The sequence below is a fragment of the Vulpes vulpes genome, chromosome X (assembly GCF_048418805.1).
Source record: "Vulpes vulpes isolate BD-2025 chromosome X, VulVul3, whole genome shotgun sequence".
Lineage (NCBI taxonomy): Eukaryota > Metazoa > Chordata > Mammalia > Carnivora > Canidae > Vulpes > Vulpes vulpes.
Window position 1 is genome coordinate 42,850,352 of NC_132796.1, and position 25,986 is coordinate 42,876,337.

At 43.6% G+C, this 25,986-nt stretch overlaps 1 protein-coding gene across 7 annotated transcripts in view; it reads right to left on the minus strand.

Annotated features, from left to right (window-relative positions):
• Positions 1 to 2,130: 2,130 nt before the first annotated feature.
• The window catches only part of SMC1A (structural maintenance of chromosomes 1A), a 49,712-nt gene continuing 25,856 nt past the window's right edge, over positions 2,131 to 25,986 (minus strand). For 2 of the 7 annotated variants that reach the window (XM_072743465.1, XM_025988661.2), the window contains exons 20-25: positions 21,643 to 21,799; positions 21,008 to 21,162; positions 20,735 to 20,886; positions 19,524 to 19,593; positions 19,126 to 19,236; positions 12,696 to 18,691 (exon numbers count right to left, since the gene is read on the minus strand). In XM_072743465.1, the coding sequence (XP_072599566.1) occupies positions 18,608 to 18,691; positions 19,126 to 19,236; positions 19,524 to 19,593; positions 20,735 to 20,886; positions 21,008 to 21,162; positions 21,643 to 21,799 (729 nt within the window). In that variant the 3' untranslated portion in view covers positions 12,696 to 18,607. Of the gene's footprint in view, positions 2,331 to 4,850; positions 7,146 to 12,695; positions 18,692 to 19,125; positions 19,237 to 19,523; positions 19,594 to 20,734; positions 20,887 to 21,007; positions 21,163 to 21,642; positions 21,800 to 25,986 lie in introns of those variants that run through there. The other 5 variants (XR_011998118.1, XR_011998116.1, XR_011998117.1 and 2 more) reach the window with 5 other exon arrangements.

Genomic DNA, 25,986 nt, shown 5'->3' on the forward strand with positions numbered 1-25,986 from the left:
CTAACCCACTCTGGGTCCCAGGTTCCCATATACACAACAATAAAAGCATGTGTGTGTTGGTGGAAAGGTGGATGAAATGTTTCCAAAGGTGCTCTCCAGGTGTGTTATGCGTTAGTTCTATGACCCTGAGTCCTTTTTTATTTAAAAAAAAAAAAAAAGTCTAATCCTGTTTCCAGCCTTGACTTACTGTATGGCACTGAGCCAGCCTGCTGGACCTCTCTGGGCCTATTTTCACATCTGGAATATCAGGAGATGGAGCAGGAGACTCTCCAATGTCCAATGATTCTCCCTGGAGGATGCTTACCCTCATCTTTAGCAGAATGCTTCAGACAAATCAGAGGAAAGTGAGACGCTGGTCACAGACGACCCCCCCTTCCAAATCTTCAGTCTTCTCCCACTGCCCTCCCCTCCCTACTGTCAGGAGCTTGCAGCACTGGCTCTCTTGCCAAACTTGTTGCCATGACAACAGGTTACAAATAACTCAGATGCAGATGAAGATTTTAACCCAACAGCTGCTGGTCCAAGGGCTTCTAGCTTCCTCCCCACACCAGACTGAGGGAACAATCTGACATATTCTCTGGGTTCAAGTGACTTCCCTGATCACAAGCCTGCTACGGCTCAGTGTCACAAGAATAAGTCCTGGTGTCTGAGGCTCTCCTAAAACCTGATTCAAATCTTTCCAATCACATTTCCCACTTGCTCCCATTAAAGAGTAATCACTCCAATTCTGAACACCTGCTTGCTGTCTGCCAAGGCCTGTGTTAGATGCTTTACACACAGTAGCTAAGAAAATCTCTCCAGAACTCTATCAGATAGGCATTATCATTCCCATTTCGTAGAGGACAAAGTCAAGGCCCATGGATGTGACTTGAGTAAGGAGGTCAGAGTCAGAATTCGAACTTAAATGCTTCAGACTCCCAAACCCAGGCTTTTTCTATCGCCAGTGGTTCACAAATGTTGGCCTACATGCTTAAGGCATATCCACATAATCTGAGACAGCTAATAATTCAGATTCTAACTTCCATTCAAGAAGGTGGAACACATCTGTCTCCTCTAATTCCTGGGAATAAGAGTAAAGGAATTGTGTACAAACCCACATCTCCAAAAAGAGCTGGAGGAGGTCCCATCAATGGGGATGAGATTTCAGTAACTTTCTGGCAAGCAGAAAGAGGCTGGAGTGGTGGTAACTGAGAAAGCAGGACAGAGAAAGGTAGAGGCACAGTCCACATGTGGGACGGGGAACCTGCGAAGGAGAACCCTGGTCTACCCTGCAAAAATCCTGGTGAGACTCTGGCACAGAAGAGCTATCCTGATGGTAGGCATGAAATGTAGAGCCCCTGACAGGGGGAGAATTCAAAGTATGTGTTGGAACAGTTGACTCCCCCACCCTCCCTCTGCCCTTCTCCATGTGCAGAAATCCGAAGAGCCAAGCATCTGCACTTAAGCAAAATACAGAGGGTTTCTTAAAGAAATCAAACAGTTCTAGAACAAAGCCTCCAATTTCCGGACTTTAGGAGTCCTCCAGCAGAAGGTGCTGGTCCCCACCCAGTCACAGTAAAGTCTAGTAGTTGACTTGATCAACCTCTGCCTCTTCCAGGCTCCCAACCAATCAACTTTCTATTGGTTTCTTCTTAAATCAATGGGCTGGGAGGTTTGAACATCTGTGAAAAAAACATGCTTATAGGGTTATGAATGAACTGATGAAGCAAATGGGAAAAATGAAGGCTGCACCCATCTCAAGCGGGGGTAAAAAAAAAAAAGCAAGCAATTATTAAGTTCAGGAACATAAAAAAATGCAAAATAAATCCAGGTCATTATAGTACATTTCTTGGCCCTGTGGCAACTACTGATTTACCAGAAATTGGGATATAAACATACTGGAAGAGTGAAGGGAGGGATATAGGGATGTTATGTGTGAGGAGGGGGATTAAAATCCTCTTCTACTCTAAGGAGATGTCAAGAGATCATGTCTCGAATTGCTAAGTTAAAGAAATAGTGTGATATAATATTGTAGGTCTACTCTACTTCAATTTAAAAAAGAAATAGTAGTATCAATGTATTCTATAGAAACACAGTGATCCTTCAGTTAAAAATCCTTTCAGCTACAAGCAACACAAAACCAAACCGACAGTGGCTTAAACATATCTAGCTTTATTTATTTTTCAGGAAGTTCATTTATTATTAACATCAGTGTGGCATGGGTTCAGCTGCTCAATGATGCCATCAGGGAACCAGGCTCTAACTTTGTCTGCCTTCATGTGTTGTGTCTTCACCCTCATGTTCATCCCCTCACTGTCACAAGATTGCTGTCACAGCTCCAGGCAGCACGGCTATAGTCAAGGCAGAGAAAAGAAGGGAAGGGACAGTGTTAGTTATGCGAGTCTCTGAAAGCAAAAGCCTTTTCAGAAGGTCCCCCCACCCCCTCCCCAGCAAACCTCTCCTGGCCATAACTGGCACACATAACCATCTCTAGCTGCAAGGAAGCTTAAGAAAGTGGCTCTTCAGCCTCTGACTGGGAGATGACAAAGGGGAAGGGGGTTGGGGGTGGTGAATGCCAGAAGAAACAGCCCAAGACTGGTAAAATCCTTCATGTAGTTGCCTCTACGAAGCAGGGACTGGCAGCAGGAGGGGACAGGGTATGGCTGGGTTTTCTTATGAGCTCTTCAGCACAACCGTATTTTTTTTAAGCATATGCGAGTGTTACTTTGATGAAAAATTAAAATTTAGAAGTGTTATGGTTTCTCTGAAAGAAAAACATTAAAAACAAAATAAAAGCTGGTAGCAGTTTTCTGTCTCTAGAGGAAAGGACATCAATTCACCTTGGAAGCAAACTTACCAGAATAAGTCTGTTACTTAGACAAAGGTATCACAGGTGTCCACCCCTGATCTTAGAGAGAATTGTGCTATCACCATGAACTCTAATGTGACTTATGGAAACCAGTACAGCACTTGTAACACTTACATGGGTTGATTGTGGTTAGACAGTCCTGGTGCAATTTCCTGTCTGCCATTTATTAGCTCTGTGACTCTGGGCAAGTGACACCTGGGAGCCTCACTTTCCTTCTCCATGAAATGAAGATAATTCAAGGGCCAGGTATAAGGTAAGCATTCAGCAACTGTTATCCACTCTGATTAAAATATTCAATGTTGGGATCCCTGGGTGGCGCAGCGGTTTAGCGCCTGCCTTTGGCCCAGGGCGCGATCCTGGAGACCCAGGATCGAATCCCACGTCGGGCTCCCGGTGCATGGAGCCTGCTTCTCCCTCTATGTCTCTGCCTCTCTCTCTCTCTCTCTCTCTCTCTCTCTCTCTCTCTCTCTGTGACTATCATAAATAAATAAAAATTAAAAAAAATAAAATAAAATATTCAATGTTTTGAACAGTGACATAATTTGGGTGTACTTTACAGCATTATGCTTCCACTGAGTTCGTTTTTTATCCCAAACATGGGTTTGGGCTGGACTGCCCCTGAAAATTATTTGTTCCTGAGAGATGTGTGTGCACATTTTTGCCCAGGCCTTTGCTCACAGAAGATACTCAGTTTGAACCGCATCAAGAGATATGCCAGGTTCAACTGCTGTTGACTCCTGTTAAAGGAAGATTGTACAAGGGAACTAGACAGGATTGTCATTTCCAATATATATATTATATAATGTTAAAAACAATCCACTCTGTGAAATGTGCTGCCGAGTATTGTGATTGCCTCATGTAGGCCTGGGAGTGGGGAAAAGAACTATGACCTCCTTTCTCTGGTGTCAAGGTAAAAGCTGGAGATCTGAGCACATGGCCCAAAACCATCCAGTTGTTGAATGATCACCTTGCCCACACATGGTATCAGTCCTGGGGGCCAAGGAGAGGGACTGCCAATACACAGCCCCATTCAGAGGGGCATGAGTGGTGGCATTTTCTTGGAGAGGTAATATCTGACATCCATTTACAATTTTCCTTCCTGGCTTGGTAATTATCATGTTATCCCCAAGACTCCTGTAAAGCTCTATTACACACACATACACAGAAGACACTGCATCCATTAAAGAAAAGGATGCCATGAAAAAGGCACCTTTGGAGACTAAGAGAGTTTAGAAATTTAAAATGACTGCCAAAATAAAACAAGTACAATAGAAGATAAACTCAAGAAAATGTCTCGGACTGCAGAATAAAAAAACAAATACATGGAGAATATGAGAGAAATAAAAAGACAAAGACAATAATCTAGGAGATCTCACACCCAATCAATAAGAGGTCCAGGATGAGAGAACAGAGAAAATAAAGGAGAGAAAATTAACAAAGAAATAAAACAGTGTGATTTCTCAGAGAGGACCATGAGTCTTCAGATTGGAAGAATCCAACTATCAAGTGCCCAGAAAACAGATGGGGAAAAAACAGTCCTGAGCTCATCATTCTGATATTTCAAAACACATGAATGAGAAAAACAGTAAGCTTCCAGAGGTGAGGAAAACAGGTCACCAAGGAAGGAATGAGAATATTAGCACACTACTTCTAATTAGCAACACTACATGCTAAATGCAATACCTTCAAAATTCAGAAGGAAAGATCTTTCTCTTTTTTTTAAGATTTTTATTTATTCATGAAAGGCAGAGAGAGAGAGAGAGAGAGAGAGGCAGAGACACAGGCAGAGGGAGAAGCAGGCTCCATGCAGGGAACCTGACGTGGGACTCGATCCCGGGTCTTCAGGATCACACCCTGGGCTGAAGGCGGTGCTAAACTGCTGAGCCACCCGGGCTGCCCAGGAAAGATCTTTTGAACATAGAATTCTAAAGCCAAATGATCATGCAAACATGAAGATAAAATAATGCTACATTTTCGGACATGCAAAGACCCCGAATTTTACCTTTCTTAAGGAAGTTACTTGAGGATGTTCTCCAATGAAATGGGTGATGTCTCAGTCAGGATTCTTGGATGCCAGTAACAGAAACTGACTCTAGTTAACTTAAGCAGAAAAGGGACTTATTACAAGATTATCATGTAGTTCACAGAAGCCTGGAGATGTAGGTAGGAGAAGCTACAGATAAGGCCACACCATGGGAACAGCCAAGATATAATGCCACTACTGGTCCTGCTACCCCCACTGCTACAACCCCTGGATTTCATCCTACTACCACCCACCACTCTGGATGACCTCCAGCCATCCTCCTGTCTGCTATCATTCATTTGTGGTCGACGTCCGCATGGTCTTACTCATGCTCTTCAACCCATGGCACATTATTTTCCCCAGTTCACTGAAGGCCCCTCTTTTGCTTTATTTCATTGTACTATTATTTTTCCCTTCCGGTTCCCATCCCCACTCCCATTTGACTGCCCACCTTAGTGAGCTACTCGAGGGTATTTCATGTATATACACTTCCAATTCATCTTCCATATGTTTATTTAGATATATGCATATCCATGAAAATAGTGTTGTTTTACAATTACATAAATGGTGTTATGCTGGAAATCTCATTCCGTTTTTACCTTTTCACACAACACTAGGCTTTCAAGACCTATCTGTGTGGCTATAGTAAATTTAGCTCATTTCTTTTTACTGTTTTCTATTTCCCATCCTATAAATATACCATAGTTTGCTTATCTGGTCCCATGGTGATGGACATTTAGATTGCTCCCAATTCTTCACTTAACACAAACAACACTATAACAAACAACCTCAACTATATTTCCTTAAGGACCTATGTGAGAATTTCCCAGGAATATATTTCTCCAGAATATATATTTAGGAGTACAATGGCTATGTTGTAGGGCCTACACACACTGAATTCAGGAGGTACTGCCAAATTAATCTCTGGAATACCTGGATCAGCTCATGCTCCCACCCATGAACTTCCTTTTCTGCACATCCTCATCAGTATTTGATAATACTGACTTTCTGCATGTTGCCATTCTTATAGCAATTTGTTATTTTAATTTTCACCTTTCTAATTATTAGCAAAGTTGAAAATATCTTAATATATTCAAGTTTCCCCTTGTACAAATTCAAGGTTCTCCTTCTGTTAGTTATTTTTCACATCATTTGCCTATTTTCCTATTGGGTTTACTATCTTCTTTTTCTAGTTATCCATCTTTTGCCAGTCTGCACATTGCAAATATATTCTCCTAATCTATCATTCATACATTAACTTTGTATATTCCTCTCTCCCTTATACTGTTGACCTGACCATGATTCAAGGCCATGAACAGAATATTCAACCCCTGGTGGGCAGGGAAAGGAGGTTTCTGACCTCCTTCAGTTTCCACAGTAGGAAGTGGAGCCCTGCCTCCAACCAAGACTCATAAGAGGGGGGAATCTCCCTAACAGGATGAGGATTTAGATGCTAGGTAGCCACCGAGTTTACTCTTTTGATTGTCAAACATCTACATACACCCTTCTCAAAGTTACTCCACAAAAATGCTTTCCACCTATATAATTCCACCTTATATAACCAAAAAATACACTCACATTCCCTCTGTAAAGAGAGACAGCAAAAAGTTTAAGAATGCTTTCAGGTACAAGTAATATAAAAGTCAACTCAAGCCGGCTTAAATAATAAATGTAATTTATTGGCTCACTTAACTGAGAAGTCCGAAGGCAGGGCAGACTTCAGGCATGGTATGATCAGGAATATGGTTCCATTTCTCTGTGATTCTTTTGCCTTCTCCATTTGTCAGCTCCATCCTCAGGTAGGCTTTCTGCATGTTCACAAGATGGCTAACAGCAGCAAACAGGCCACATGCTTCTTTGTTCATATCCAAGGGAAGACAGGCCACCTCTTCCCTCAAAAACTGAACAAAAGTTCTAAGCTTCAGTGTGACTGGATCATGCCAGAACCAATCATCACTGTGGCAAGGGGCATGACACTCAGATTGGCTTATACCAATAAAGGCCTATACCTAGAGCTGGCAGTGGAGTCAATCCCACTCGAATTGTATAGTTGTTATACAACGGGAGAGGAGAGGAATGGATGTTGGAAAACAACCATAAAGTCCACTACAAAGGAGTAAACTAAGAAAGAGGAAGATATGGGGTCCGGGAAAGATTGGGTCCAGCCCAGAAGAGTAATGAAGGGACGTCCCAGGATGACAGTTGTGCTGCAGGCCTACAGAGCAATCAGTCCAAATTGGAGCAGGAAGACGGAGGGCTCCAGGAGGAAGGTATCTGGGAAAAAAGGGGATTCAAATGATTTTATACTTTCCTTTGAGAATTTGGAACAACTTAAGAAGGAGATAGTCAGACAACGCAAGGAAAAAAGAAAGGCAATTAGAAACTCCAGGAAAAAAAATACTGTGTAAGAAAAGAAACGTAATCCTAGTACACTAATTGGAGCTTCAGGGAACAACATTTACATAATTATAATAACATAAACACTTTATTGACTTTAAACTTTTAGAATGACCTGCCAGCTAAGTATGGATGACTTAATTATGGTTATAGACCAGAATGTAAATGTTATTAATCTTATTAATTGAAGTAAAAATAAAAATGACAAGTTGAGATACTGAAAGGAGTGTAAATCTGTTATTGAAAGGTACAAAGGTAAGGAATAGAGGATATATAATAGTAGAGTTATATTGGGGGCATGGGAGGAAGGTAGTTGGATGATTTAAATAGCAGGAAGTCAACAGATAATGTCTAAAAGTGATAAGTTGATAAATAGAAAAATCTGCATATCACTTAGAGATATTAAGATAATTACCAGAAAAATTAATAACAAACCATTATCGACTAGATTTCCAGCTCAAGATGGCAGACTTACCATGTGTTTATCTCCACTCCCACTTGAGACCTTGCTAAAATGATAGTAAAGGAATTTTAAAAAAAGGTATAAAAACACAGTGATGAAGAGAATGAGAGCAGGTCCATCAGCAAGAGAGATTTTAACACATTTCTGGAAGACAGAAAGTAATGGACAAATGGTAACTGATGAAGCATGGTGGAGGAAGCCATAGCCTGGAGTATGCATGATGATGCCACCGAGGAAGGAGTTGATCTTTCTCTGCAGAAGCCTGGAATGTCTTGGGTCTTAACAATGCCAGGTATGATGTAAAGTAGGAGTGAGATGTTGGGCTGAAAACAGGGAGATTAATTGGAAGGTTGTATATTGAACCATTAACCCACCACCTTGTGTGTAACTCACAGCAGCCAGGTGTCTATTAGGCAAAACCCAGAGGGTTCTTAACTAAGGAAACTAAACAACCTCAGAGAAAAGATCTTTGCTTTCTGGCATTCAGGGACTCTGCAGCATAGCAGGCAGTTCTTCTCCAACCAATCATCCTAAAGGGAAGCCACCAGTCACCTAGCGCTGCCCCCCATACACAGAGCTTCCAATCAGATATGTTGTTACATTCCTAAATATGAGTATACAACCATGGATTACCAGGCACTTGAGAAATGACCACAAATTAAGAGAGACCAAAATAAGCAAAAAGGGTAAAACAAATCACAAAGGAAACATATTTTTTTAAAGAAAAAAAAAACCCTTTAGTGTACCCAGAGAGAGTCAAGATACTAGAGCATCAAAAAAACAAAGATAGGATGCTGTAAGAAAGGAAAAGGCACATGAATGGATATTTGGAAATTTAAAAATGTGATCATCAAAATGAAAGAAAAAAAAAAGCAACAAAAGAGTTGAAAGATAAAAGTTAAATCTTCCAAAAGGAAGAGAGGGAGAAAACGAGGCAAGGGGGGGAGAGGGGGAATGAGATTGAGGGAGAGAACAGATAAAAACTACAAAAGATCAATTCAGGAGTTCCCAGAGAGAACAAAATAATCGGAAGGGAGTAATGTATTAAATAAATAAAAGAATTCCCCAGAGTTAAAGAACTTCAAAATGAAGGGACCTAACCAGTAACCAGTACAATGAATGACAAATCCCCAAACCTAAACACATAATTATAAAATTTCAGAACACTAAGAATATAATTCCTAAAAAATAACTATTTAAAGTGGGGGTGGGTGGGTGAAGTACTTTTCCTTATTTCTCTTCTCAAGTACATTTAAGATCCTGGGGCATTGTGTATAAACATGACTCTCAGAAGTGAAGAGAAGAAGGCAAACATGCTAGAGACCTTGGCAGCAGAGAAGCAACATGGTGGTGAGTTCCCTTGGTTTGCTTTTTGGCTTGCATACCCTAGCCTTGGGGGGAGGAAGTGGCCATTAGATAACTCCACTTGGCTAGAAGTGGCCATTAGATAACTCCACTCCAGCCAAATACCACAGAAAAAAACTGTGGTCCCACCAGCAAACACCAGGTGGGAAGCTTAGACTTCTACCCTCGCTGGCTGTAAAAAGTCGCCCCTCTCCCTTCCTGCTGGGGTGGTATCAGAGAAGGTTGAGGAGGGAGCTGCAACTCCCATCTCCCCACCCAAGAGTAATGACTATCCATAGTCTGGACTGTCCACAGAGACTGAGCGGGGATCCTACACTTCCACGCCCACCTAATGAGGCAATGTCCCCTCTTTCACTGCTGGAACAACAGTGTCTGAGGAGGCAAGTTGAAACAGAATGCCCAGGTTTCAACAGAAAATTACTCATCATACCAAGAACCAAGAGGATCACAACTTGAATGACAAAGACACTTAATAGACTCCAACACTGATATGTTAAAAACTATCTGACAAGGGTTTTTAAGGAGCCATCATAAAGTGCCTCAATGCACAATTAGGAACAGGCTTAAAACAAATTAAAAATAGAAACTGTCAGCAAAGAAACAGAAGATAAAAAGAACCAAGTGGAAATTTTAGAAGTGAAAAACCAAAACAAAAACCTCAATGGATGGGGCTAATATCAAAATGGAGAGAACAGAGTAAAGAATCTGTGAAGTTGGGAGATAGAACAATAGAAATTACTCAATCTGGAAAACAGAGAGAATAGACTGGAAAAAATAGTGAACAGAACCTTAGGGAACCTGTGAAACGGTAACAAAAGATCTCACATTTATATCATGGAGATCTGGAAGGAGGAGGAAAAAAAAGATGTGGGGAAAGTTCCCTACAGAGCCATGAGACGTAGACTGGTATCAGAGTGTGTATCATCAAAATTGGATGCTAGAAGAAAGTGGAACAGTTCCTTCACAGTGGGAAAATGATGTTGAACTTCAACCTTTACAGTCAAGTACAAGGAGGACTAAAGACATTTTCGATGTGCAGATTTCGGAAGTCTAACTCCTACGCACTTTCCTGAGAAAGTTACTTGAGGATGTGGTCCAACCATCAATGGAAAAAAATAAAATAAACAAAACAAAACCCCCTGGGAATCAGCAAATAGTGGATCTAAGCAAGGAAAGCAGTGAAGGAAGGTCCAGAAATGACAGCCCTGCATCAGGCCTAAAGAGCAACTAGTCCAATTTGAGAAAGAATATAGCGGGCTCCAGGAAGAAGGTCTCTTAGATCTTTTGTTTTTTTCCTCCAAGAGACCTTCTTCCTGGAGGAAAAAAAAAAAGTAGGCCTGATGGAATGTTTAATAGAGAATTCTGAGAAGAAAAAAATGGAATATACAATAAAGTAAAACAGTGAAAGATGAAAAGAGAATTAGAAACTTGAGGAAAGGGCAGCCCAAGTGGCTCAGCGGTTTAGCGCCACCTTCAGCCCAGGGCATGATCCTGGAGATCCAGGATAGAGTCCCACGTCAGGCACCCTGCATGGAGCCTGCTTCTCCCTCTGCCTGTCTCTACCTCTCTCTCTCTGTGTGTGTCTCTCATGAATAAATAAATAAAATCTTAAAAAAAAGAAACTTGAGGAAAAATGAAAACTACAAGGAAAAATTATAAAAAGTACATTAAATGGCTTCTTTAGTATTTACAGTCATATTCTACAATTGCTTATCACTTTTCAAATCAAACTACAGACAACATGCATATCAAAAACTATAATCATGATTACAGGATTCAAATGTTATCAACTTTGACAATATAAAAGACCAGATGACAGAAGTTGGGGAGGTTGAGAGCAGAGGAAGGGGGAAAAAGAAAAGACATTCTCATCTAACAAAATTCTGGTCAAATATTGTCTCTAAGTCATGGAAAATGAAGAGTATCATTTAAATTCAGAAAAGTAGTACAGAAACAAAACTATACTGGAAGCAGGAAAGACAAGAGTTGAACTTGATGTGACCTAAATCCTCACTTGTCATTTGCAGGACATCAATGGGTTAATGTCTGAAACTGATAAAAGACAAATGCTCACATAACACAATATTTAAATATGGAGGTCACAATCAGAAGAAATAACGAACAGTGGTTGCTAATAACGAAAAGCAGTAGAGAGTGGGGCTGAGACTCAACTTTTCATGTCCTTTTGTACTGATTTAAGTTTATTGATTTGCCTTCTAAATAATGTGTGTGCACTAATCCTATTTTAAAATGAACATGTACTTAAAATTAATCTTAAGAACGCAGGAAAAGGACATTCCTGCCCACACTTACTCCCTCCCTCCCAAATTCCCTTGTATCTGCAGACCTGAAGGCAGCATTATAGAAAAAACTTTGTGAAACTTGCAGTCTCCCTTCCTGCCTTTAGCTTACGTGCAGCTCTGCTGCAATCAAACTGCAATCTTTGTTAGCTTTAAGTTACCTCATTAACACACACCTACCTCCTGGCTTGTTTTCAGGTCTCCCAGGCCTGGAAAGCCCTTACTCCTCACCTCTACCAGTTGGAATCCTATTTATTTTTCAAGGCTTGGCTCAGTCCTCCTCTGAAAAGTTTGCCTTGGTCCCCTGGTAGAACTTTTTCCTCTCTCATCAGGGACTCCTCGAGTTTTCACTCATGCCTCTAATTATGACACTTAGATGTTCTCTCTCCAGGTGTGTTACTTAGGTCAGTATCTCACGCCTGCAACCATCTTTCATGCCAGCTACCAGAGTGATCATCCTAAAATACCAGTCTGACTCTGTCACTCCCTTGCTTCAAACCCTTCTAACAGTTTCCTATCACCCCTGGAGTCAAAGTTAATGCTCCACTGCCTGGATTCTGCCACTTCTTCCACCACACAAGACAAGGCCCATTCCCCAGCCCACCCCCAAATCCATGCACTTACACTCTTCATGTTAACTTTGCTCAGGCAGCTCTTCTGCCTGGAATGTTCTATATCCTTTCTACATGGTAAACACCAACTCTTCCTTTAAGAGGCAGTTCGAGTGCTCCTTCCTCCATAAAGGTTTTCTTGAGTACTCCCTCCATCCTGCTCCACCCCACATGGGCACGGTCCTATATTCTCACCCTGACTCATCCAGACCTCTGCCGTATAATCTCTTGCCTTTGGTGCACTCCTCTACTTGAGTCCCCAATTAAACCGTGAATTCCTAGAATTCAGGAATTCTATCTTATCTCTAGAACCTAGCCCTGGTCCTGACAGGATGCAGGAACTCCCATGTATTCTGGCTGACCAACCGGGTGCAAAGGTGGAGCCAACAAATGAGTGAACACTTATATTAATGCCTGAGTGCACAAGCTAATAAGTGAATGAATGAATTATGCACAAAGAGATGAACAAATGGACAGTAAGTGGGAGCATGAATGAGAAAAAGGAGCCAGGGAGTAAATGAATGAGAAGTACCTGTGCCACTGAAGGCATGAGAGGAAGGATGAGTGAATTCCCACCTGTGTCTTGTTTCAAACCCACCTGGATGACCTTCTGCCCTGCTATCCACCCATCTACAGTGCACACCGCAGTATTAACTTCTTTTAGATCACAAAAACAGACACACTCAGGTTAGTGATGGAAATTTATTGAAGCATTCACAGGGAAATAAGGAAGACAAAAACAGCTACACAGGCAGCCTCATGGAGGAACAGAAACTTGAAAATGGTTCATGATCCAAAGCAGCTCTAGAGCCTGGCTTATCTTGTCACCCCCTCAGCTGCAGGCATCTGTTGCTCCCTTCTCTATAGTGCTTCCCAAAATGGTGACTCAACTTCTTTCTGGATGTATTTATACTCCTCCTACTGCTACTTAGACTACCTTTTTTAAAAATGTTTCCCCCTGCTACCCTCCCTCGCTAGCACTTGGCCTTCAGGGGCCTCAGGGCTTCTCGGCCTCCTGGCTCCTGCAGCTTCCTGGCTTCTGGGGGCTTCGGTTCCAGTTAATCCAGGGCTTCTCTGTGCTGTAGCTTCTGCTCGCCGCATAATTCCTGCAGCCTCTTCGATTCCTGTTGCCTCGCTACCTTGTGGCTCTGACAAGTCTCAGTGCTTCTGCTCGTGATCTTGTCTGTTCAAGCCTTCTGCTGCTTCGTGGATCTCGTATTCATGGTTTTGTCTCGTGGTTTCTGTTCCTCGTGGCTCCTGCTACATTGTGGCTCCTATTGCTTCATGGCTTCTGTGTCCTTTTGGCCCATGGTTGTCTTGCTGCTTCATGGCTTCTGCTACCTGTGGCCCCATGTTCTCATGATATAAATGTCTCATGGTCCCTAAAGCTTTCTCCTAGCTTTTGCTGTTTAGCTTCTGGCACCCCTCATCCACCACTTCTGTCTTGCTAAGTTCTAATTAAAATCGTTCACTTCTGAATGCCTCACATCTGGCCTCCCTGGAGGCCATTTGACACAGGCCATCACTATGAGGTGGAACTTTTACAGCAGTCCACCTAATAGGCTATAGCCTAGAGACTGGCTGTCTTCGAGTCCGATACTATCCCAAACTAACCTCTTGTGGCCAGGATAGTGAGGTCACATGGTACAGAGCATGGCAACTCATGCTTAAGAAACCCCTTGGAAGGGACTGTGGGCATGGCAGGTTTGCTGAGGGTTTCCAGAAGGGGGCAGTGTAATTGGCCTATCCAGTACACTGACCTTCAAGGCCGACCTAAGTCCCACCTTCTCCCTGGCCGCCTCTGCCTGTCCTGATCTGTGATGGGAGAGATCAAGGCTCTAGTGGTGATGTGGAAAGGGAACTTAGGTTCCGGTTCTGGCTCTGACACTTTCTAGTAATGGGACCTTGGGCAAGCTCCTTCCCCTCCCAGGGCCTCAGGAGGGGGGTTGGACAAAGTCTGTAAGTTCCCTTACAGGTCTGACATCTGGGCATCTTGCTTTAGGTTACTTACTAAGGGATGGGAAGTCTTACCTGGGGAAGCCCTCAAAAACATCTCTTGAGGTAGGAAAGAGGGAGTCAGAGTCCTGGCTTGGAAGAGCCTCACTGCATACAGGAGGTGCTTAGCCAAGAGTTATTGAACTGGATGAATGAATCAATGGCTGGGGGGTGAGGTGGGAGTGGGAAGGTGGGGGTGGAGGGGGAGGGGACCACAGAGCACACAGAATGCTTAACTAACTTGAGGGAGGAATTCCAGTGGCTGAGGCTGGAAGGAGATTCTGACTTAGATGAATAAGGAAAGAGAATGACTGGGATAGGGGAGGAATCTGGGCTACTAATGGGCATACATTCTATCCTCAGTCACCCTCCACATCCAGTAATCCTCAGGCATCAAGTCTGGCTCACACTTTTATTGCCTCTGATCCATTCCCACTGCCCTTGCCCTTGAGTAGGCCTCCTAGGCTTTTCAACAGTTTCCAAACTCATCCCACTGTCTCCATTCTCTGTCACAAATGCATTCATTCACACATTCACTCATGCAAAAACTATTTATTGGGTGCCTGTTTGGGGTCAGGCACTGTGCTTTTTGCTGGGGATATGCCAGTAGCAAGATAACCCCAGACCCATACCTGTGGTGCTTTCAGCTTATTCAGAAACAAAACAAGCAAACACAGTGTGAGAAATTGAGCCAACAGGGAAACTCCAGGCATGGCAGCATACAGCATGCACATTTAACCTAATCCATTCTATAGTGGCTTGCTAGAAAGAGGTTTATAAAATTCGCATCCGATTCAGGGTCTCCCCTACTTAAAACCATTCCATGGCTCCCACGCTGCCTTCAGGCCACAGTTCCCAAACCTGGCTGTACCCTAGAGTCATGTGCTAGTTTTTCTAAGCACTCTAGATCCCGAGGGCTCACCCCAGTTACAGAAATTGAACTTTCAGAGGCCGGGGCCTGGGATGTTCCATGTGGTTCTAATGCAGTCAGTTTGGGAGCCACGCTGTCCCATGAGGTAGATTTGAACTCTGTCAAATCTTACTTCAGGATTTCTAAACTGTCTTGCTGCTTCTTGCCTCCAGGTCTTTGGGCATAAATGTCCCTACTACCTGGAAATTCCTTCCACTTCAACTGGGCAATTCCTACCAGTCTCTCAAGATCAGCTCAGGTGTCATCTCTGAGACTAGAGGATGCCTTCCCTGAACCTCTACGTAGGCTACTGGCCCTCCCTTTTCCATGCTCCCGGCAGAGTGCTAGCATACTGTATGGTTAGCAGCTGTTCTATGAGTTGCCTCCCCCAACTACTGAGCTCCTCAAAGGCAGGACAAAGATTAGACACATGTTTATGTTCCTGGTGGGCAACACAGCAATTCCCAGTGAAATGCCCAGTTAAAGGTAAACATGGTCATGGAGTACTCTTCAACTCCCTAGACCAAGGCTACCAGGTCCAGGGTATAAGGGAGTCAACGTAGTATCCTCTCAAAAGCCCTAGGGATGCTATTTGGATCCACACACACTGTGGTGTCAGCTCTCATTTGAACACAGCCTTCACTAAGCTCGTGCTGCTTTACAATGACAGGAGGCAGTGTGGCACAGTGGGAAAGCACTGGGCAAGCACAGAGATCCCTCCTGGTTGCAGTCTAGGTTCTGCCAACGAACCAACTGGGACCTAGGACAAAGCCTCACCTCTCTGATCCTTAGGACCTAAGTCCTCTGGAACACTTGTGTCCCTATAGGCCAGGGCTTTAGTCCAAGGCATCTCATCTAATTCTTTCCACCCTGTGAGGTAAGAATTTGTTATCCAGATTATTATCCACACCTACTGAATTAGATTTCCAGGGGCGGGACCAGAGCAAGGAGCTCCACACCCTTTGGATGTGGGGGTGCAGCAGGAACAGCTGCTTTGCATTATAAGCCCTTCTGTACTATTTTACTTTCTAACCAGTGTATATATTGCTTTGATTTTTAAAAAAGGAAAAAGTTTCACAAGTGATTCTGGTGCACAGCCAAGACTGATAACCACCCTCACAGTAGAGAAAGCACAATACCAAATTGGGAGCCTGGGTTCAAATTCTTACTGTTATCTGGTAGCTGGGTCACTTCACCTTCCTAGGCCTCAGTTTCCTCCTCTATAAAGTGGGGAGAATAGCAATTGCTACCTTGAGAGGTCTATAATGATCTAGGTGCCAGCCAAATCACTTCAAACTTCCTCTTCCCTATACTGCCACAGAGTAGGGCACGTATTACCTCCCTTTCTAGGTGAGGAAACTGAGATTCAGGGAGGTGAGGTAATGAGCTCAAGTTTCTACAGCTAGGATTTGAACCAGGGTGACTCCCAAATTGTGCTCTTTCAGATATGCCAGTATTTCCCATACTACAGCACATGTACCACTGGTGGTATATGACTTCTTTGGTTGAACACAGACAAATTTATTTTGAGTTATGCCTTTTAATATGTATTAGAAAAATACATAATTAGCACATCAGACCCATGGTTTCACGGATATCACTACTTAGGATGAAACCGAAGTAGATAACAATGTTATACCTAAGACAACCTAAAAAAAAAATACTGAGTAAATAGTACAGGAGGGCAATTTGGAAGTATCTATTCAAAACAAAAATATAAATAGTCTATGACTCTGCAATTCAACTTCTAGGAAGCAACCCTAGGTAAACTCATATGCACATGTGCGCGCACGCATACACACACAAGCACGCGCGCACGCACACACACACACGCAAATGTTCCTGTGTAGTATTTTATAATAGCAAAAAGAGAAAACAGTCTTATCTAGCTATCACAAAAGAAATGAGTACGATGTGGTACAGTCATATGATGGCACTCCATACAGCAATTATAAAAGCTGAATTCAATCTACATTTAGCCCAAACAACATGCATAGATCTCAAGAACACCATTAAACGAAGAAAGCAAACTACAGAATGACTCAATATACCATTTGTATTAAATACACAATAATATTTTCAATGAACTCATGTCAAAGTCTTAAAACTGTCTAGATGGATGTACAACAAACAACAGCAGTTTAGAGGGGGCCGGGCAATGGTATCCAAACAAGGCTAGTTTACTTATAAATCTCACGTCTTAAGAGAATGGATTCATGCATTACTTGAGTAGTTTAGAACGGCTTTACCTTTTAAAAAACAAGAATGTGATATACAATCAGGACAAGGTGATGGTTTGATAGTGTATGTGAACGAGCAAAGGCTGACCTCATGGCAGCAAGCTGTGCTGCCCCTGCACAGTCCCTGCAGCTGACACAGTTCCCAGAAGGAACCTGACACACATTCGGCCGGGATGTGGCCCAGGCTACCTCTCCCCTATTTCCTCACGACCCGGGTTGGGGCCCAGGCACCTGGTTACCATACATGATTGAAGCTTTAGGCTTCCTAGGCCCTTCACTTATCAGGCAAACACCATTGGTGCCCTGGAACTTTTTCAATAACCAGGGCATTTAGTGTTTCCCAGATCTGGAGGCTCCTTCTGTCCCCAACAACTGGGATCAGAGCCCTCAGGGGTCTAGGTATGTGAAAGTTTGTATTCTGAGGGGTCGGCACCTAGTGGGCTCCAAGCAGGGATAAGGCCCCCAGTGAGGAGCTTGACATCATTAAATCCTATGAGGTAGGTAATATTGTTAGCCCCATTTTACAGATGAGGAAACTGAGGCACAGAAAGGTCAAATGACTTGCCCAACATCAAACTAGTTAAGTGATTTTTTTTAAAAAAAGGACTAGAACCCACAAATGTCTGTCCCCAGAGCCCAGGCTCCACTCCTAGTGCCCAACTAAATCCTATCAACTTGTCAAGGTTCAGCTCAAATGTGACCCTTCTCCAGGAAGCCTGGAGGTGATCGTCCTCTTCACAAATTCAAAGCACCTATAAATATGATTCAGCTGACCATGGGAAATCATGAACCCACTGCATCTCCTGAGTAGGACAGTAGAGATCATGTCTGATTCAGCTCAGTATTTCTAGAATAGAGCCTGACAAACAGAGGGTGCTCAATATATGTCTGATGAACACACAAATGAATGAAAACACACAAGTGAATGAAGGCAATTCCATATGACTGATTCCTATGAGGTCCTGAACACCTGTGCCCAGCTCTGGGGTGCTGTCATACTAAGCTCTCTTAGAATCAAATGCAGCCTAGGCTCCTTCTAAAATGGGTCTCCAATATCTTTATTATTTTGCAAACACACCCATATGCACACAGACACATATATACACACATACATACCCACACACAAGCAAGATGCAAAGGGCCCAAGGGACCCATGATTATGGGTGAAGAGGGAAGGTTTGGGAGAGGGGAAGGTGGGGAATGGACAGATGGCCCTGTTCAGCTCAGTTCAGCTCAGCACCTCCTTCCAAAGGCCAGGATGCTCCCTGAAGCTCAGGAATTTTTGCTCCAGACCTAACATCACCTCTGTTCCTCTTCATGCTTGACAGCAGTGCCTAAATCCCATGACTATACCAAACAGGGACAGGAGGTAGGGGAAGGCTGGGAACCAAATATCCAGAGAGTGGGAGAGGGGCAGCTTAGGGATCCAGACAGGGCAGGAGGGCAGAACTACTGCTACTGCTCATTGGGGTTGGGGTTGGCATCTGGGTACTTGGTGAGGTCGAAGGTCAGGACTTTGCTGATCACACAGTCCCCTTGCTGAAGGAGGAGGGAGAAAAAGAAAAATGAAATTGTAAGAAGAGAATTGGGGGGGGGGTCTAGCACCCCAGGACTGGGGGGCCTCAAACCCTCCTCCCTACATACCTGCCCAAAGCCCAAGCAATGGTTCTCTCTGGGTGTGAGAGGATGTGCTCGGTCCCATGTGCCTTCTCTCCCTGCCTACCTCTGCATTCTCCTTTTCTCTGCCGTCTGGCTGCCTCTGCCTGGCCTTTCCACCTGTCCCCAGACGCAATAGCCCTGCCCAGCTGGGCTGGCTAAGCCTCTAAGGCAGGGCTCCAACAAGCCCAAATAGCTGTTTAGGACCTGAATCCCTATGCTCCCCCACCCCCATGGCCCTCCACTGCAGCCTTCCCTTCCTGCCCTGGGGAGTCAGGCAGGGAGTGGGGCTGGCTCCTGAGCCAGGCCCGCCCTACCTCGGGGTAGACTCCAATGAGGCTCTCAGCCTTGGTGTAGAACTCCTCCTTGAGAGAGATGACGATGGCCTGGAAGTTGCAAGTCGACTGCTCCTTGATGTAATTTGCCACCTGTGGGAGGGGCCGCCAGGCACTTAGCAGGGCTGAAGCCCTAACACTCCCTTGTGTTTTCCAGTCAGAACCAGAGTCAGAGGGGTGGGGTAAGGGGTGGAGGGTAGGGGGGAAGAGAGGCTAAGAGGCCACTGATTAGCACGGCGTGAATGAATGACCCTGAGCCCAGCCTCCCGGGCACAGAGAGCAGGCAGCAGGAACGGCTAGAGCACACTCAGGAGTTGCTCCCTGAAACCCAGCCCCAACCTAAGGGCTTCCCTCCCGGGCCCCACTTTCCTTGCACCCACCTTGCCAATGTTGGTGTTATCCAGGGCAGCATCGATCTCATCCAGGACGAAGAAGGGGGCTGGCTTGTAGCTGGGAGGGAACCAGTAGGTGAGCTGACACTGATGGGGGCAGTGGTGGGGCAGGGTAGCCCCAGGGCCCATCACACAGGCCAGCATCCCCCTCCACTTCTTCAGAGACTAAAAACACCCAGGTCTTAATGTAGCCTGAGCCCCCTAAAGGCCAGTTTACCAATTGAACCCTCCTCTGCATCCAACCTTGTGCTCCAGGATCCTTCAGAACCAGGAGAAGACACAGTTTTCTCCAGAGCTTCCAGACCAGCTAGGGAGATAAAGCTGTCCTGGCTCTGAACACACTGTCCAACCTACCTGGAGGTCTATCCCACCCACCTGCACCATGCTGTTGTGGCTCCCTGCCCCTTTGCACATACGGCACCCTTTGCCTAGCACGACCACCCCCCCACCCGCCCCCAGTGTCTCAGCTCACTTCTACTCATCCTTTGCATTTCCTACTCAAGTGTTACCTGTCCTTCAAAGCCTTCCCTGGCCACCCACACCCTCCCTCAGACTGGGTTAGACTTTCCTCCTCCATGCATCCACAGCACACGCACTCACCCGGTTATAACACTTAGCTCACTGTTTACACATCTGGCCTTCACTAGACCATAAGCTCCTCAAGGACAGAGACCATGTCTGACTCATCTGTGTCCCTAATCCCCCAACAGTCTGGTATAAAGCAGCCCTCAAGAAATGCTTGCTGAATGACGCTGTATAATCAATGAAGTATTAAGTTGTGGGGGTCAGATTCAAGTACTACTGGCATTCAGGAGGGGGAGGTCAGGGTATGCCACAGTTGGTCAAAGCAAGCTTCCTAGAGGAACAGGAGGAGGAAAATGAGATGTGAAGGCATGGTAGGTGATGCTCAAGCTAGATTTGCACAGAAAGGACTAATTAGCCAGCAACCATGTAAGCAAAAGCCTGGTGGTGGGACTGAAGACATGCAGGGGCCAGCGAAGGCATGCTGAATGGATGGGAAAGACAGGTCCAGGAAACCAAGGCCAGATGTGCTGTAGTAAGTAGGGAAATAGGGACGCAATCCAGATTCCACCAGAACATCTTCACCTCTGCAGATCTCTGCATGTCCTTGGACCCCAGAGCCTCTGGTGGCCTCAGTTCAGTCTCTCCACCAACTGCCCTGGGAGAAGCAGCCTTACCTGTGGATGGCAAAGAGCAAGGCCAGAGCCGCCACTGTTTTCTCCCCCCCTGACAAGTTGTCCATAGGCCGGAACCGTTTGCCAGGAGCCACACAGTTGTAGTTGATGCCATCTAGGTAGGGCTCCTCAGGGTTCTCAGGGCCCAGGAATGCCTAGGGAAAAGGCAGATAGGTCAGAATCTGGGTTTGGATCTAGAGGAGGAGAGGGATAGGAAGCCTAAAGGAAAGGGCAACATGATGGTGGGGATTGGCTGGGTAAGGGATTCTGGCTTACCTGGGCACTGCTGTTGCGGGATAGGGCCTTGTAGATCTCATCAATGTTGGTGGCCACAGATTCAAAGCAAGCATTAAAGCGGTCAAAACGCTCCTTCTTGATCTGTTCGAATGCCTGCTTGGCTTTCTTGGCTCGCTTTCGGGCTGCCTCAAACTCTGCCACGAGGGAAAGACAGGTGACTCCTCAGTGCCCAGGTTCCGCCAAGGCTGAGGACCATACCCTGGCAAGAATGGCCTGTAAATGACAATCCACAGAGCAAGGAATATCCCAAAGGAAGAGGGACATCTGGGGAGGGCCCCAGGAAAATGGCCCCATGACTGCTCATGACCACTGGGCTGGTCACTAGTACAAAAGAAGAAATTTGGGCTTGGAGCCACAGAAACATGAATTCTACCCTGGGCTCAACCAACAACTAGCTGTGCATCCTTGGGCAGGCCATTCACCCTCTCTGAATCTCAGCAGTATTCGACTCTATAAAAAACAGGTGTGATAACTGACCCCTACTCTTTAGGGCTCTTGGTAGTTTCAAGAAAGCATGTAAAAACAGGAGCTGTTGTGATGTGTAACAATCCCTTGCTTCATAACTCCAGCCTTCTGTCTTCACCTTAGACCCAAGTAAAAGGGAAAAATCTTACCATCTGAGGTCTCCTGGAACTTGTCTCGGACACTTTCCAGCTTTTCCATGGCTTTCATGTTAGGGGCAGCAATACGTTGGAGTACACTCTGCTGCTCATTCAGCTTCTGCTGCAGTGTATTCATCTCCTGTTTGATCTCCTCCTCAGCCTGGGCATCCTGTAAACCCCAGGCCCAACGACATCAAGAAGGGCCAGGCCCCCGAGCCTAGACCCCCACAAGAGATGCTCTACCAAGCAGGGCCTGAGCATTTGCTCCCATGCAGAAGGCAGGTTCTTCCTTAGCTTGGTTCTGTCCACCAGGTCCCACCTCCAGTAAGCATTCCCACCACCCCTGGAAATTACAGACTGACACCACTTTCTCATCTCTAGCCCTACCCCCAGGCCCTGTCAATCTCTCTGTCTCTCAGGAGGAGCAGCTGATGGTGCCCCTCTCTGGCTCTCAGCCCAGGCCATGAGCCAGCACCATCCCAGGGTGACCTAAAGGCCCCCACACAGGCTGGTCTGGACTCTGCCTACAGCGCCATAATGAATAAGGCAACTCACGTTTTCTGCTCAGATCACCACATCTGAGCAAATTCCATTTGAGTTTGGTTTCAGGTCTATGGATATTACAATACATGTCCAGGCTTGTGCCTTTCTGCCACTTTTAGTCAATAAATATTTACTGAATGCCTTCCAAATGCCAGGCATTGGGGCCCTCATATCCTGCGAGCCATGGTTCCTGTGCTCACAGAGCTCATAGACTAAGAGGAAGGCATATACATAAATAATCAGAACACTGTACACTGAATACCAAAACAATGATAAATAAATGGTGTTGGGTGAGCACAGAAGAAGGGCACCTAACTCAGACCTGGGCTATGGAAGGCTCCCAGGAATATGTTTCAGCTCAGGCTTACAGGATGAGTAGTGAGGACAGAGAGAAGGAACTGTCTATGCAGAGAGGAGTATTACACGCAAAATCAAGGATTTGCTCATGGTCCATTCAAGGAAATCAAAGCAATTCCAAAGAGAAATCGATTTTAATATATTTCAAAGCCAAAAAAAGGGGCAATTCAGTATGGCAATAATAGCACTTATGTGTGTGCACGTGCACATGCTGGGGGAAGAGGTAAGGCTGGAAACGTGCAGAAGCCCAATGATAAACGGCCATTCAAGTCTCGTAAGAGGTTTGGATTTTATCCCAAGGGCAATGAGGTACCATTGAATGATTTCAAGCATAGGAAGGACATGAATATGCACAAATGTATACATAAATATATACATCTTAGAAAAGCCCTTCTACAAATCTCTATATACTGCTATGAAGTGATCTCTTGGATATGTTGTAAGTGAAATGAAAGCTACACAACAGAATGTTATTTTTTTTTATCTAAGAGAAGGAATATGAGTATATTTATAGACAAATATATTTTTATTTTTAAAATACAACAAAAGGATAATCCAAAAACGAATTAAAATGATTACACATTGAGTAAGGGAGGCGGAGGGGACACGAAAGCAAGCAAAACATCTCTTCATGTACCTTGTATTATACTTTTGGTTTTATAACCAATGGAGATTTTACAGAATTATAAAAAAAATAAATAAATCAAAATGTGAAAAACACAGGGCAAAAAAATTGTTGGAAACAAAATATTCACAAAATACCAAAGAATCACCCTAAAGATTACTTATTACTTGCAAAGGTAATAAATCTGGCAATTGATACCTTAAATGAGGATCAAACTTAACATCATGAGTAGCAGAACATCCTCACATTACATACCTCCTGGCATGATCCAAAAGACAGTACACAGCATCACCAATGAAATGTTCTGGCCAAAAAATTACTTAACCCAAATCCATCAAGCCTGAGACTATATCAAACTTCCAGATTTATAGGAAACAGGGTAGGTAGAACAAATTAAGCAATAACGAAAAGAAACAAATAAATCCATAACATATCCACCATTCAAGACAGCACGTAGACTCTTCAAAAGATCAGTGTCATGAAAAAGGTGAGGGGCTGCTCCACATTAAAAGAAACTAAAAAAACACCCAAAAGCAATACATAAATCTTGACTGGATTATAGTTTAATAAAACAATTATAAAAAATGATTTTAGGACAAGGAAATGTTGAGTGTGGGCAGGATAGTCAATATGAAATTATTATTAATTTTCTCAGGTGTAATATGGAATTGCGGTTATGGAACAGAATGCCTTTTCTTAGCATCCTAAGTATTTAGAGTTGAAGTCTGCAGCTTCCTTTACATGGTTCAGCAAAAACAAAAAATGTGTAATGTGGAGGGAGGGAATCAAGAGAGATGAATAGAGGGGAAAAAAAACCTGGAAAAATATTTATTGGTGAATCTAAGGTGAAAGGCAAATGGGTGTTTACTGTTCTTTCAATTTTTCTGTAGGTTTGAAATTTTTCAAAATAAAGTTGAAAAAAATAAATCAAAATGCAAATTAAGCAACCCTCTTAAAAATGGAAAACTAAACAAAGAAACATGACAATAGATTAATAAGCTAGTTAAACACTAAGAGAATTCTTTCAAGTTACTTTAAAATAGAGGAACATGGCCATACATGCTCAATAAGCTATTAGCTTAACAGCAGAAAGGACCTCAAGGAAATCTTCAATAGCATTCAATAATCAAATTGTTACTAATAACACCTCATTGTGATTTTCTTTTTTTTTTTTTTAAGATTTTATTCATGAGAGAGAGAGAGAGAGAGAGAGAGGCAGAGGGAGAAGCAGGCTCCATACAGGGAGCCTGACGTGGGACTCGATCCTGGGTCTCCAGGATCACTCCCTGGGCCAAAGGCAGGTGCTAAACCGCTGAGCCACTCAGGGATCCCTCATTGTGATTTTCAAACTATTATACGTGGAATAGGATAAATATATTATTATGTTAGTGTTGTTAGGAACCAAGATTTTCAGCAAGAATAATCGGGGAGACTCAAACATAAAATCAATGATGTTAAACTGTGAAAATTATAATTTTAATTGAAGTATCAAATGAGCTCACAACACATTTTTCCTTCAAAATAAAAAACGCCTCTTGTAGCCCAGTCTACTGAAACATTCTAGAAGCACTGAGCAACCCAGCAGTCATGAGCACTCCGATTTTCAGATGGTAGTCACTAAGCAGTATTTCCCACTACAAGTTAGAGCTTCTCAGAGAGAAATGGCTAATGCTAGATCTTGGGAAATGTAAAGGATGAGCCTGGACATACCAGAAAGCAGGGAAAACATAAGACTGTAAGAGTTGTGTCAAAATGATTCACCAGCCAACTTGAATGGATTCCCCACTGGCCAAAGATGCAAACAACTTGATCAACAAGAATAACAACCACAACAAAATCCAACACATCTAATATGTTTAAGTCCTTAAGTGCAAAATGATACAAAAAAAAACTCAGTGAACAAATCTTGAGAAAGTCAGAGAACCAACTCATTTTTTTTATCAACTAGTAAGTAAAAGAATACATTCTACTTTTACTATACAAACTGTACCTCAGGGTAACCAAATAACTGATAGGAGGAAATCTCTCTTTACAGTATTCCAGCTAATAAAGAGAAAATGATTTCATTTTGCAACCACAGACAAATTAATGAATCTAGGCAATAACCACCACAGCTGCAAACCACACAAAAAGAACTACAACCAGATATTACCAACCTCCTGATGGATGTTAACAATGTCACTTAGGAGGTAGTCTTGACCAAAACAAACCCCCAAACTTGAATTTAATCAAGTTTCTAGATCTGAGCTGTCCAATATGATAGCCATAAGCCCACACATGACTACTGATTTTTTAAAAATATTTTTATTTATTTGTTTGTTTGTTTATTTATTCATTCATGAGAGACACACAGAAAGAGGCAGAGAGACATAGGAAGAGGGAGAAGCAGGCTCCCTGGGAGGAGCCTGATGTGGGACTTGGTCCCAGGACCTTGGGATCATGCCCTGAGCCGAAAGCAGACGTCTGCTCAAGTGCTGAGCCACCCAGGTGGTGTCCCATGGTTACTGATTTTAATGATCATTGACTGATTTAAAAACTGATATTCAACTTAGTTACTAGAAACTTTTATCTGAAACAAACTTGGTTATGTGGCTCTCTTTTTTTTCAATTGTACAGTTTAAGATAGCTAAATACAAATCAAATCTAAATATAAATCAAATCTATCTGAGGAAAATATAGCATCCAAATTGAGATTGCTGGAAACATAAATACTCTGTACTTTGAAGACTTAGTACAAAGAGACTGTCAAATATCTCATCAATAATTTTTATGCTGTTTACACATTGAAATTGTTTTTGAGTATACTGGATTAGGCAAAAATACAGTACTAA